This window comes from Pelodiscus sinensis, unplaced genomic scaffold, assembly GCF_049634645.1.
Source record: "Pelodiscus sinensis isolate JC-2024 unplaced genomic scaffold, ASM4963464v1 ctg34, whole genome shotgun sequence".
NCBI classification, from domain to species: Eukaryota; Metazoa; Chordata; order Testudines; family Trionychidae; genus Pelodiscus; species Pelodiscus sinensis.
The window spans coordinates 1,113,966-1,127,891 of NW_027465849.1; the positions used below are offsets into that span (position 1 = coordinate 1,113,966).

The 13,926-nt window shown below is 46.7% G+C and overlaps 1 protein-coding gene across 1 annotated transcript in view; it reads right to left on the reverse strand.

Annotated features, from left to right (window-relative positions):
• The window catches only part of LOC102457443 (uncharacterized), an 87,179-nt gene that overhangs the window by 52,312 nt on the left and 20,941 nt on the right, over positions 1-13,926 (reverse strand). Inside the window, exons 5-13 of the mRNA XM_075915351.1 lie at positions 12,551-12,652; positions 11,965-12,006; positions 10,219-10,242; positions 6,497-6,523; positions 5,764-5,790; positions 5,172-5,198; positions 4,328-4,363; positions 1,376-1,402; positions 544-579 (exon numbers count right to left, since the gene is read on the reverse strand). Coding sequence (XP_075771466.1) covers positions 544-579; positions 1,376-1,402; positions 4,328-4,363; positions 5,172-5,198; positions 5,764-5,790; positions 6,497-6,523; positions 10,219-10,242; positions 11,965-12,006; positions 12,551-12,652 — 348 coding nt within the window. The remainder of the gene's footprint in view (positions 1-543; positions 580-1,375; positions 1,403-4,327; positions 4,364-5,171; positions 5,199-5,763; positions 5,791-6,496; positions 6,524-10,218; positions 10,243-11,964; positions 12,007-12,550; positions 12,653-13,926) is intronic.

Sequence of the window (13,926 nt, forward strand, 5' to 3'; positions counted from 1 at the left end):
ACCAAAATGCTGCTCTGTAACTACCCACTACATGGTACCTTTTTGGCAGGACGGGGTGTAGCAGGCCTGAGTGGATGCTGTTAATGCATGCTAAATGGTACCTTGATCACTCTGACAGCCTTCTTCAAGTGTGACCATGTAACTCTAAACTAGGAACCTTTTAAAAGTTTCAGAGGGGTAGCTGTGTTAATCTGTAACAGGGAAAATGTCAAAACAACAAAAAGTCCAGTATCACCTTAAAGACTAACAAATCATGTAGATGGTATGATGAGCTTTCATGGGCAAAGCCCACTTCTTTACAGGACTGGAGTATTAGAAGACAAGAGCCAAAAATAAATAAGGGAGGAGAGGAGGAGAAAAAAACAGAGAGAGAGAAAGAGAGAGAGAAAGACAGACAGACACGGGGTAGATGGTTCAAGTAGTTACAAGCAGCAGATAAGAACAATTACAACCTCCATTGGTTGATTGGTTGGTTAAGATATCCTAATGACTTGTTATAAGTGCGAAAGAACAGACACAGTTTAAAATCATTTTTCCAATTACCTGACTTCAGGGCCTCCTTCTCCTTCTGCACAGCCTCTGAAATGGGGAAGAGAAAAGAATACTAGAATCATAGAAATGTAGGATTTCATGGAATGTCAAGAGATCATCTAATCCCATCACCTGTGCTCAAGTCAGAACTAAATATTATATAAACCATTCCTGACAGGTGTTTTTCTAATCTAGTCTTAGAAGTCTCCAATGATGGAAGTTTCTATCACTTCCCGAGGAAATGTATTGCAGGACTTAACTATCCTGATACTAAGGAAGTTTTTTCTAATGTCCAACCTAAAATGCCTTTGATGAAATGTAAGTCCATTGTTTCTTGTATTTTTCTCAGAGGTTAAGGAGAATGATTCCTTTTACTCTTCTTTGTAAATCCCTTTGTACTTTCAACGACAATAAGGGGACCATGAGGGTGCATTCACTACATGAACAAAAAAAGCACCCACTCTCCACAGAAACTCCTGCTTATGGGCCTGAACATGCAACATCCCTGGGATATGCAAAGTATCCTGTGTTCATGGAAGATGCAGGTCTGGATCCCGATATAGTTTTTATTTTCTCTAATGCAGCAGTCACCTATATAAAGTGGCTCCCCACTCTCCTTCTCCTGCATCAGCACAATGTGCTTGGTACTGGATGGCCAAAGGCAGGTGACACCCAGCTGTTTAACCAGACACAAGAGCGGTTAAGCCAGTGCTGCCTGAGGCCTCTGGTGACTCAGATTTTGACCCAAATTGTCCCCTCTGCCCTGCTGTGTGGTGTGGATGCTCAGCACTATGTGTGGCTGGGAGCTTCTTCCCAGGGGCTGTATGATGGTGGATGATCTTACCCCACTTCTCTTGCAGGTCCTGGCATTCTGGGGAGAGAAGAAAAGGAGACCAGCATGAGTTCTGTGGTGTTCTCCACACGGTGATGTGGGGCTATTTCGAACTCTGGGCAGGTCTGCCCACAAGGGAATAGCAAAAGGGGCAACTGCTCTGGCACCCAGTGATTCACAAGGGGCTGGGGCTCCAGACAGTTGCTGCTACAGGTCTGGCCAGTGCTGAGGGCTGGCTGAAGGGTGATGTGGGGAGAGGTGGCTGGTTCTGGGCCGTGCTGAAGGCTGGCAGCCCCAGACCTGCTCCTTCTGCCTGAGGGCCTGCCCCACCAATGAGTAGGGCGCCAGGCCTGTACTTCCACCTTGCCCAGAGGTCTAGCCATTGTGCCCTCTCCCACCCCCGACACTGGGTACATCCACACTATGCCTGGGAGTGAGTTTCCCACTCTGGGCAGCAGACACAGGCTTGGTCTGCTGGAGCCAGTGCACCAAGAGCAGCAGGGCAGCCGTGTGCAGCATGCGCAGCAGCTTGGGCCGGCGGCTCAAGTACAAACTTGCCCAGACTCCCTGGGTACATACTCCAGCCAATTCCCTGAGCTGCTGCCCTTGTTACACCCAGTCACACTGTTATTCTCAGCACCTTGATTCTGTCGACCTGGTGTGTTTGCCTACCTGAGCTGGGAAGCTCACTCCCACCAGGGATGTAGACAAACACAATGCCTATGTCTATACTGCCCCCTCTTGCACAAAACAATATGCAAATGATGTGAAGCATGGAATATCACCATGCCTCATTTGCATAATTAATTAGGCTCTTCCACAAGATGGGATTTTTGCACAAAAAGGAACCGTTTACACAGCTACTTTTGCACATAAGCTGCTTATACAAAAACAGAGCTTCATTAATTATGCCAGTGAGGCATGGCAATATTCTATGCTTCATCTCATTTGCATATTTCTTGTGGAAAACCGATATGGTATGGACATAGCCTATGTCTTTCAGGTGCCACAGGTCTCCTTGTTGTTTTTGTAGACACAGACTAACTCAGCTACCTCTGTGAGAAAGGTCCCAGAGCAATCCCTAAATAGAGCTCACAGATTGCTCTGGAGGCAGGGTAGCACCCCCAGTTGATGCCATTGCCAGGAGTGAGGGATGGGTGCATCACACCAGGACCTGTGTCCCTCAGAGAGATGCCTGCACTGCTGTAGCCTGTCATCCTGCCTCAGGCCTCCTATTTCTGTGCCGTGCAATCCCTGTGTGGTGCTGACTTGCACAAGTGTGTAGCTCTACGGTCTGTGATGGCAGGAACTTAGCTTGGGAAGGGCTCTGTGGGGCTGGATCGCTTTCGAGTTACCATCCATCCCTAGCAATGTGGGGTCCTGCAATTTTGGCACTTTTGAGAATGATGTCAAATAATGGATTCCACCATAGTGCACTGCAGAGATCCCACACAAAGCAAAGTAGGCTCTGTTCAGCTGAGTCAGGTCTACATTAGGAGGAGGGGGACAGAACACGAGTGAGGAGCTGAGGGCTGGGATGGCAGGGAAGCTGAGGGTGGGGACTGAAGGAAGCCAACAGAGCTGGGACTGGGGGTAAGAAGCCCAGGGCTGGGATAGGAAGGGTTATGGGCAGTGGAGGTGCTTGTCCCTCTGCAGCCCTCTGCATAACTGGCTTTTACCAGAGACCTCGCATGTGTGGTGAGTGAGAAGATGGGGCATGGAATGAAACGGGACTGGACAGGACTGTGGAGCTCAGCTCTGCATAACAGGGTGAGGATTGTGGGACACTGGTGGTGCTCTGGAGAATTTAGGGTAGTACAACAGAGGGCAGTGAGGGTGCATGCACAGCTCTGTACTAGTGGGGACTCCAGCATTAGTGTAACAGCCATTTTGCAGGCAAGAATGGAGTTGTGTCCACGGAGCTGCGTAGTGGAAGTTAGCCCAGCCCTCACTCAGGGTTCGTCTGAGCAGCTCTGCAATTCGGCCTACAGGGCTGCGATTTGCTACAGATACCAAAATGCTGCTCTGTAACTACCCACTACATGGTACCTGTTTGGCAGGGCGGGGTGTAACAGGCCTGAGTGGATGCTGTTAATGCATGCTAAATGGTACCTTGATCACTCTGACAGCCTTCTTCAAGTGTGACCATGTAACTATAAACTAGGAACCTTTTAAAAGTTTCAGAGGGTTAGCTGTGTTAATCTGTAACAGGGAAAATGTCAAAACAACAAATAGTCTAGTATCACCTTAAAGACTAACAAATCATGTAGATGGTATGATGAGCTTTCATGGGAAAAGCCCACTTCTTTATGTGACTGGAGTATGGGTATGTCTACACTACCATCCTAGTTCGAACTAGGGTGGTTAATGTAGGCAACCGAAGTTGCAAATGAAGCCCGGGATTTGAATTTCCTGGGCTTCATTTGCATCTTGCCGGGCGCCGCCATTTTTAAATCCCCACTACTTCGGCGTCCATGCCCGCGGCTACACGCGGCACGGAGTAGGTAGTTCAGAGTAGGCTTCCTATTCCGAACTACTGTTACTCCTCGTTCCGCGGAACTACCTAGTCCGTGCCGCGTGTAGCCGCGGGCACGGAGTCCGAACTAGCGGGGATTTAAAAATGGCGGCGCCCGGCAAGATGCAAATGAAGCCCGGGAAAATCAAATCCCGGGCTTCATTTGCAACTTCGGTTGCCTACATTAACCACCCTAGTTCGAACAAGGGTGGTAGTGTAGACATACCCTATTAGAAGACAAGAGCCAAAAATAAATAAGGGAGGAGAGGAGGAGAAAAAAACAGAGAGAGAGAAAGACAGACAGACACAGGGTAGATGGTTCAAGTAGTTACAAGCAGCAGATAAGAACAATTACAACCTCCATTGGTTGGTTGGTTGGTTAAGATATCCTAATGACTTGTTATAAGTGCGAAAGAACAGACACAGTTTAAAATCATTTTTCCAATTACCTGACTTCAGGACCTTCTTCTCCTTCTCCACAGCCTCTGAAATGGGGAAGAGAAAAGAATACTAGAATCATAGAAATGTAGGATTTCATGGAATGTCAAGAGATCATCTAATCCCATCACCTGTGCTCAAGTCAGAACTAAATATTATATAAACCATTCCTGACAGGTGTTTTTCTAATATAGTCTTAGAAGTCTCCAATGATGGAAGTTTCTATCACTTCCTGAGGAAATTTATTGCAGGCCTTAACTACCCTGATACTTAGGAAGTTTTTTCTAATGTCCAACCTAAAATGCCTTTGATGCAATTTAAGTCCATTGTTTCTTGTCTTTTTCTCAGAGGTTAAGGAGAATGATTCTTTTCACTCTTCTTTGTAAATCCCTTCGTTCTTTCAATGACAATAAGGGGACCATGAGGGTGCATTCACTCTCTTGCAGTCTACATGAACAAAAAAAGCACCCACTCTCCACAGAAACTCCTGCTTATGGGCCTGAACATGCAACATCCCTGGGATATGCAAAGTATCCTGTGTTCATGGAAGATGCAGGTCTGGATTCCGATATAGCTTTGATGTTCTCTGATGCAGCACTCATCTATAGAAAGCGGCTCCCCACTCTCCTTCTCCTGTATCAGCACAAGATGCTTGGTACTGGATGGCCAAAGGCAGGTGACACCCAGCTGTGTAACCGGACACAAGAGCGGGTAAACCAGTGCTGCCGTGGGCCTCTGGTGACTCAGATTTTGACCCAAATTGTCTCCTCTACCCTGTCATGTGGTGTTGGTGCTCAGCACCATGTGTGGCTGGGAGCTTTTTCCCAGGGGCTGTATGATGGTGGATGATCTTACCCTGCTTTTCTCGCAGCTCCTGGCATTCTGGTGAGAGAAGAAAAGGAGACCAGCATGAGTTGGTCCTTGCAGGAGATTTAATGGTAGTTCGAATCAGGAGCTTTCAGTCGACAACCTAGTCCGTGCCATGTGTATCCGCGGTCAGAGTGTGAGAGCTATGGGGCATTTTAAAATGGCGGCGCACGGGAACTTGCAAATAAAGTACAGGATATTTAAATCCCGGGCTTCATTTGCAAGTTCGAATGCCTACATTAGCCACCCTAGTTCGAACTAGGGTGGCAGTGTAGAAATACCCACAGAGAGTTACAGGGCAGCATTTTGGTCTCTGCTGCTATTCAAACCCCTGTAATGTGAAGCCCTTTCAATGTCGATCTACCCTGAGTCCTGCCATTCCATATGCATGAAATTCACTCTCTGTTATTAAGGACAACACTGAGATGTGAGCTGTCAATGCTGCCATGTTTGCTCATTTCCAGGGCAGGATGAGATCATGGCGAAGAAGATGCTAACACATAAACTGTACGTGAGGATTTTTCTGTCTCACTCAGTGTAAAAGCACAGATTCACATTTACTACAGGATCAAACAAGTACCTGTGTCACGGGCCTTGTCCTTCATTTCTGAAAATGGGAGGATAGAAGAGTTAGACACAGAGTTGCTCTGTATGATGCCTTGTGCCCCATAGTAACTGAGTTAGTTACAGACACCCACAGCCACACTCCCTACTACCATTTTGGATACTTCAGCTTTGGTAGGAATGATACATATCAACACGCAGAAGCCCTGGGATTAGCAAAACTCAGACTGACAGAAGAGGTGAGTTCAAATTCTGATACAGCGCTGACATTCTCAGTCCTTCCTTCTCAGGGAAAATCCGTTTGATGTTACTAACAACCCTCTGGCACATCAGAGCTCTGCACTCCAGGTGTGACTGGGGGGGTGGGCGTACGGAAGACTGGGTCTTGTGTGTGGGATCTGGCCTTGGCCAACAAAGCGTGGAAACGGGAACCTGACTCTGATCTCAAGCTCATCTTCACATTCTTAGAAATGGCCCAGCAGATCCGGCAGTGCACTGCAGCAGTCAGCTATGGAAAGTGGCTCCCCACTGCCTTTGCCCGCATTAGCACAATGTGATTGGCACAACCAGACAAGAGAGCAGGTAATCCTGCGTTGGCTGCTGAGTGCTGTCAGTGCTGCTGTGGGCTTCAGGTGACTCAGATTTTGACCCAAATTATCCCCTCTGCCCTGTCATGTGGTGTGGGTGCTCAGCACCATGTGTGGCTGGGAGCTTCTTCCCAGGGGCTGTATGATGGTGGATGATCTTACTCAGCTTCTCTTGCAGGTCCTGGCATTCTGGGGAGAGAAGAAAAGGAGACCAGCATGAGTTCTGTGGTGTTCTCCACACGGTGATGTGGGGCTATTTCGAACTCTGGGCAGATCTGCCCACAAGGGAGTAGCAAAAGGGGCAACTGCTCTGGCACCCAGTGATTCACAAGGGGCTGGGGCTCCAGACAGTTGCTGCTACAGGTCTGGCCAGTGCTGAGGGCTGGCAGCCCCAGACCTGCTCCTTCTGCCTGAGGGCCTGCCCCACCAATGAGTAGGGCGCCAGGCCTGTACTTCCACCTTGCCCAGAGGTCTAGCCATTGTGCCCTCTCCCACCCCCGACACTGGGTACATCCACACTGTGCCTGGGAGTGAGTTTCCCACTCTGGGCAGCAGACACAGGCTTGGTCTGCTGGAACCAGTGCATCAAGAGCAGCAGGGTAGCCGTGTGCAGCATGCGCAGCTGCTTAGGCTGGCAGCTCGAGAACAAATGTGCCCAGACTCTCTGGGTACATACTCCAGAAAATTCGCTGAGCTGCTGCCCTTGTTACACCCAGTCACACTGTTATTCTCAGCACCTTGATTCTGTCGACTTGGTGAGTCTGCCTACCTGAGCTGGGAAGCTCACTCCCACTAGGGATGTAGACAAACCCAATGCCTATGTCTATACTGCCCCCTCTTGCACAAAACAATATGCAAATGATGTGAAGCATGGAATATCACCATGCCTCATTTGCATAATTAATTAGGCTCTTCCACAAGATGGGATTTTTGCACAAAAAGGAACCGTTTACACAGCTACTTTTTGCACATAAGCTGCTTATACAAAAACAGAGCTTCATTAATTATGCCAGTGAGGCATGGCAATATTCTATGCTTCATCTCATTTGCATATTTCTTGTGGAAAACCGATATGGTATGGACATAGCCTATGTCTTTCAGGTGCCACAGGTCTCCTTGTTGTTTTTGTAGACACAGACTAACTCAGCTACCTCTGTGAGAAAGATCCCAGAGCAATCCCTACATAGAGCTCACAGATTGCTCTGGAGGCAGGGTAGCACCCCCAGTTGATGCCATTGCCAGGAGTGGGGGATGGGTGCATCACACCAGGACCTGTGTCCCTCAGAGAGATGCCTGCACTGCTGTAGCCTGTCACCCTGCCTCAGGCCTCCTATTTCTGTGCCGTGCAATCCCTGTGTGGTGCTGACTTGCACAAGTGTGTAGCTCTACGGTCTGTGATGGCAGGAACTTAGCTTGGGAAGGGCTCTGTGGGGCTGGATCGCTTTCGAGTTACCATCCATCCCTAGCAATGTGGGGTCCTGCAATTTTTGCACTTTTGAGAATGATGTCAAAAAATGGATTCCACCATAGTGCACTGCAGAGATCCCACACAAAGCAAAGTAGGCTCTGTTCAGCTGAGTCAGGTCTACATTAGGAGGAGGGGGACAGAACACAAGTGAGGAGCTGAGGGCTGGGATGGCAGGGAAGCTGAGGGTGGGGACTGAAGGAAGCCAACAGAGATGGGACTGGGGGTAAGAAGCCCAGGGCTGGGATAGGAAGGGCTATGAGCAGTGGAGGTGTTTGTCCCTCTGCAGCCCTCTGCATAACTGGCTTCTTCCAGAGACCTCGCATGTGTGGTGTGTGAGAAGATGGGGCATGGAATGAAACAGGACTGGACAGGACTGTGGAGCTCAGCTCTGCATAACAGGGAGGCAGTGGGTGAGGATTGTGGGACACTGGTGGTGCTCTGGAGAACTTAGGGTAGTACGACAGAGGGCAGTGATCGTGCATGCACAGCTCTGTACTAGTGGGGACTCCAGCACTGGTGTGACCTCCATTTTGCAGGCAAGAATGGAGTTGTGTCCACGGAGCTGCGTAGTGGAAGTTAGCCCAGTCCTGGCTCAGGGTTTGTCTGAGCAGCTCTGTAATTCAGCCTACACGGCTGCGATTTGCTACAGATACCAAAGTGCTGCTCTGTAACTACCCACTACATGGTACCTGGTTTGGCAGGAACAGGTGTAGCAGGCCTGAGTGGATGCTGTTAGTGCACATTAAATGGTACCTTGATCACATTGACAGAGTCTTTTTCAAGTGTTGGTGAGGAGTCCTGTAGCTCCTTATAGACTAACTGAAGTGTAGGAGCATAAGCTTTCATGGACAAAGACCTACTTCGTCAGATGCATGTATGTATCTGACGTAGTAGGTCTTTGTCCACGAAAGCTTATGCTCCAACACTTCTGTTAGTCTATAAGGTGCCACACGACTCCTCGCCGCTTTTGCAGATTCAGAGTAACATGGCTACCCCTGTGATATTTCTTCAAGTGTGACTATGTAACTCTAAACTAGGAACCTTTTAAAAGTTTCAGAGGGGGTAGCCATGTTAATCTGTAACAGGAAAAACATCAAAAACAACAAATAAACTAGTATCACCTTAAAGACTAACAAATCATATAGAGGATATGATGAGCTTTCCGCCCACTTCTTATCCTAAGACATCCTAATGACTTAGCCAACCAACCAACCAACCAACCAACCAACCAACCAACCAACCAAATGGATGTGCTAATTGTTCTTATCAACCTCTTGTAACTACTTGAACTATCTACTCACCACCTCTCTTTTTTCCTCCTCCCCTCTTCCCATATTTATTCTTGGATCTGGACTTCTAATATGCCAGTCATCTGAAGAAGTAGGTTGTGCCCCCGAAATATCATGATCCCATCTTAGTGTTTTGTTAGTTTTAAGGTGTTGCTAGACTATTTATTGTTTTTTAAATTTTTACATAGAAATAGTGCAGAATTGACTTTCATGTGCAAATTAGACACTTTCTCACATGGTTTGATCAAAGACCTGAACTGGTTAACATAATATAACACCTGATCTCCATACATTCAACACCCTATTGACATCAAAAGCTTGTATGGGACACTTCCAGCCCATTCAATTAGCCTCATTGGCACTGGGACTACAATTGACAGTTATTTTTTCCTCTCCTTTCTTATTCTGAGCCCCCTCCCTTTTCTTTGCACTCAAAATCATCTCCTCTGAAGGACTAGATTGTGCCCACAAGAGCTCCTGATACTATACATATATTTGCCTTAGTCTGTAAAGGCATGTCCACACTGCAGGGCAAAAGCCAAAATAAGCTACACAACTTCAGCTATTTAGCTACCGTCTAAATAGCTGAACTTGGCTTTGGGTGCTGCCTGCACAGCAGGAAGTCAAAGGAAGAACACTTGTTCATGAAATGAGGGTCACAGGATTCAGAGTAAGGAGTCCTCTAGCTCAACATTATGTCGAAATAACTGCTTGCACTGTAGACATACACTACATAGTTTTGCAATAACATAAGTTATTGCAAAATAATGCTGCTGTGTAGACATACCCTAAGGTCACACTGGACCACTTGTTGTTTTTTTTTAAAGTTGTTTTTTATAGGAACTTTTTAGTTTACTCCCATAGCGTCCACACAAGTTTGTTACAATGTAGCACTTGTATCACATTTCACACCCTTCTCATGGGAACCATTGGACAGGATAGAGCTAGCCTGAGTCCTGCCATTACATGTGAATTACATTATGCAAACACTGTCATGTTTGTTTATTTCCAGAGTAAGAGGAGATGGTCATGAAGGTGACTGATGTCCATACAGTGTGTATATTGATTTTTCTGACATTCTAATGTGACAACAGAAAAACATGTTTACTAGGGGTTTTACCAAGTACCTGCTTCCAAAGTCTTCTGATCCTCTGAAATGAGGAAAAGAAAAAGAGTTAGATTTAGAGATGCACACTGTGTGGAGCAATGCACTCCCTTATGGCTGGGATTTGTTAAAAACCCACTCCCTCCCCCAGTGCAGGAGCCAACAGGTTTGTCAGAAGCTGGGCTGGTGGTTAGTGACATGCACCAAAATACACTAAACCCAGGGGCTGCATCTAGACTGGCATGATTTTGCGGAAATACTTTTAACAGAAAAGTTTTTCCATTAAAAGTATTTCTGCAAAAGAGCGTTTAGATTGGCACAGATGCTTTTGCGCAAAAAGTGCTTTTGCGCAAAAGCATCCATGCCCAGTATAGATGCACTTTTGCACAAGAAAGCTCCGAAAGGCCATTTTAGCCATCGGGCTTTCTTGCACAAAAAATTAAGGTGCCTGTCTACACTGGCCTACCTGAGCGGGAGCATCAAAGTATTTGCGCAAGAAGCACTGAATTCTTACATTAGAACGTCAGTGTTCTTGCGCAAATTCAAGCAGCCAGTGTAGACAGCTGGCAAGTTTTTGTGAAAAGCGCAAAATCTTGCCAGTCTAGACGTATCCAGGGAGTGTCTCACTCCTTAGCCTTTGTCCACCTGAATCAGTTTATCTAATTTGATTACAAATCATGAACTGGGGCAGGGGCATGTGTGGAGCAGGCCTGGTCATATGCAGCAGAGCTAGTAGAGTCATGGGACAGAGTCAGTTACTCCACAGCACCCCTTCTGGCTAATTACAGAACTGCACAGATTGCTAGGGGAGCCCCATCTAGAGCTTCCCCAGCTGGAGGAATGGTGGTTGCAAGGGAGCACCTCAGAAAGCAAAGGAGAGGAAAGAGGGGGAACCCCACGGCCCTTCTGGTTTCTGTTTGCTGTGTGAACCCCAGTCACTACACTGGCATGTTGTATCCATTCTCTCTGCCTTTCATCTTTATTTCCCTGCATGTGTGCGCAGTGCCCAGCAGAATGGTCAGAACCACTCAGTACCATCACAAGACAAAGCTGCACTGCTCTTAAATGTAGAAACACTCACAATGAAATAAATTAGACACGTGGACTTAAAAAAATATGCCTCTGCTGTGTCGATGAGCACATCTCAAGAGAGCGAAGGTCACAGATTCACAGAGTTTCAGTCCAGAAAGGAACATTTGATCATCTGCTTTGACCATCTATGTCATACAGGCCAGATAATCTTACCCCATTCCCCCTGCACCGAGCCCAGTAACTCAGGCTGGATTGCAGCAGCTCCCAGAAAGGTGCCCAGTTTGGATCTGACACCATCAGGAGATGGTGAATTCACCACAGCCCTGGGAATATGTGCCAATGGCTGGTAACCCTTGTGCCCTGGGCATTTGAGAGTCACAGGAATGGAATCACCTCACAGAGCATCACTGGCATTGCCATGGCATTTTCTTTAAGGAGCCACAGAGCAATTGCCCAGTGCTAATGGGACAGAATCTGACCCAGAGTTGTAACTGCCTGACCACCTGCCTGCTGCACCCACATGCAGGGAATCTCACATGCACGGATCCTTTGGTATCCATTGCAAAACACACATGTGCCAACCTGTTATCATAGGAATGTGTGGGAATATTTGAGAAGCAGGGAGTCACTAGGCAGAGACATGCTGGCACCATCCCATTCATTGCACTGAGCCCCACATATAGCACAAGGCAGTCACAGAGCTCACACATCTCAACACTCAGAGCAGGAGACCTACTAAGTGGAGCTTCTTCTTCGGTGCGTTTCTTCTTTTGTTTCGCTGTGGGACAGAGAATCAGACATTGTTGTGAGTGAGGGAAGGAAGGGGATGCACTGAGCTATTCACTAATTCAGATGGGGCTGGGACCTCAGTGTGTTTGCTAATTTGGTTTATTTTCTAAAAGCAACCCAAGGTCAATAACTGAACAATAAGAGGCTTCCTTGCCCTAGCCCGGTGCCCTCCAGGGCTATGTCTAGACTACGGGGTTTTTCCGGAATACTGGAGATATCCTGGAAAAACTCTGCCATGTCCAGGGAAAGCATCTGCCATTCCGCTTTTTTTTTTTTGCAGAAGAGCATATGCACTCTTTCAGAAACTCTGTCTTCCTACTTCTACGAGGAAGAAGGGCTCTTCCAAAAGAGGAGGTTTTTTCAAAATTTGGCCCTGTGTAGACAGGCCAAATTTTAGAATAGCCCCTTCTGACAAAACTATTGGAAAAAGGTATGCAAATTGCGGAACACAATTTGCATACCTTTTTCCAGTAAAACCCCATAGTCTAGGCCTAGGGTCGGGATCTAAACATGCCAATAACACAGCTCCTTACCTGTGTATTTACAATATGCATAAACTCCAGCAGCAATGATAACCACAGCAAGCAATGCCCAGAATGCAGCCAACCAGGGAGACACCCGGGGGAAAACATCACCTGGAAAACAAAGAGCTCAGGGTGTGAGGAGCACAGCACATCCTGGAGCTGGAGAATGGGGTTTGCCTCTTAGGTTGACAACTGAGCCCTGACTCAGAGATCCCCAGTAGTTCATGGTAATGAAGGGAACATCTCCTCTGGGCTCTAATCACAGCCACAAATGGGAGCCATTGACACCAGAAAAGCTGGTGCATCATCAGGCACAAGAACCAAGACTCTACCCTACCCAAATCTCTCTTTCCATTATAAGCCAACAGCCAGTGGCTCAGAGCCCAGTCCTGCTTGCACCTTTAAATCCAGTTATTGTTTTTAAAGATGGTCCCATTGTGTTACGAGTTAATGGATTAATAGATGTTATTATGATTATCTAGTCTGACTACCAGTAACATTACACCTGTATTTGTCATAGAACTATTGTGTTGAAATGAATATGGCATAACTAAGAAATGTTTTGTGAAAGATGGGTTATGTGAGATTTCATTGGAAAGGTTATGATCTACTTAATATGCTTATCCAATCTGTATGTGTATATCATTGCTGTATCTGAAATTAGGAATACTGACATTGTAGCAATTACACTTTTTGTGTGTATTGGGGGGAATGCCCAGTACATACTGGTCAATCAGCCCAAATGAGTCACTTAAGAAGGACAATAGAACTTTGAAGATACTGATCTCCCACCATCCTCAGGAGCTTCTTGGGATGCTGCTTTGACACTGGAGGGTCACCTCATATCACCATCTTTGATAATGCAGTTAATATTCCACTGGAATGAAAGGGTTTCCATTTTATGTAAATTCTATTTAAGGCTGGGAAGCAAGGCAGTCTGGGCTCCCCATTGCCTCTCTGCCCCAAAAAAGAGACTTCTAAAGATTCCTGGAAGGAAAGATTGGGGGCGGGGGGGAATGCAATGTGCCTAAAACAACATTTAGGGTGGGAAATTACATTTTGTAACAAGTTTCTTTAGTGTATAAACTTGGTTCATGTTTTGTTTTATTTGGTCGATAATATGCTTTGTCCTATTTGCTGTCCCTTATAATCACTTCAAATCTACCATTTGCAGTTAATAAACTTTTAATTTTTATAACCTATTTCTTGTTCATAACATTACCAGTTTGTACAAATCATATTTGGAAAAGAAGCCGGCCAGTCCAGTTTTTGGGTCCTGCCTGGTAAAAAATTCAGAAAATACCGGACATGTGCACTGTCTGGTATTTTCTGCTTTTCCGGCTGGGCACCCAACCGAAGCCTGGCGGGGGCAGGGGGGTGGCTGG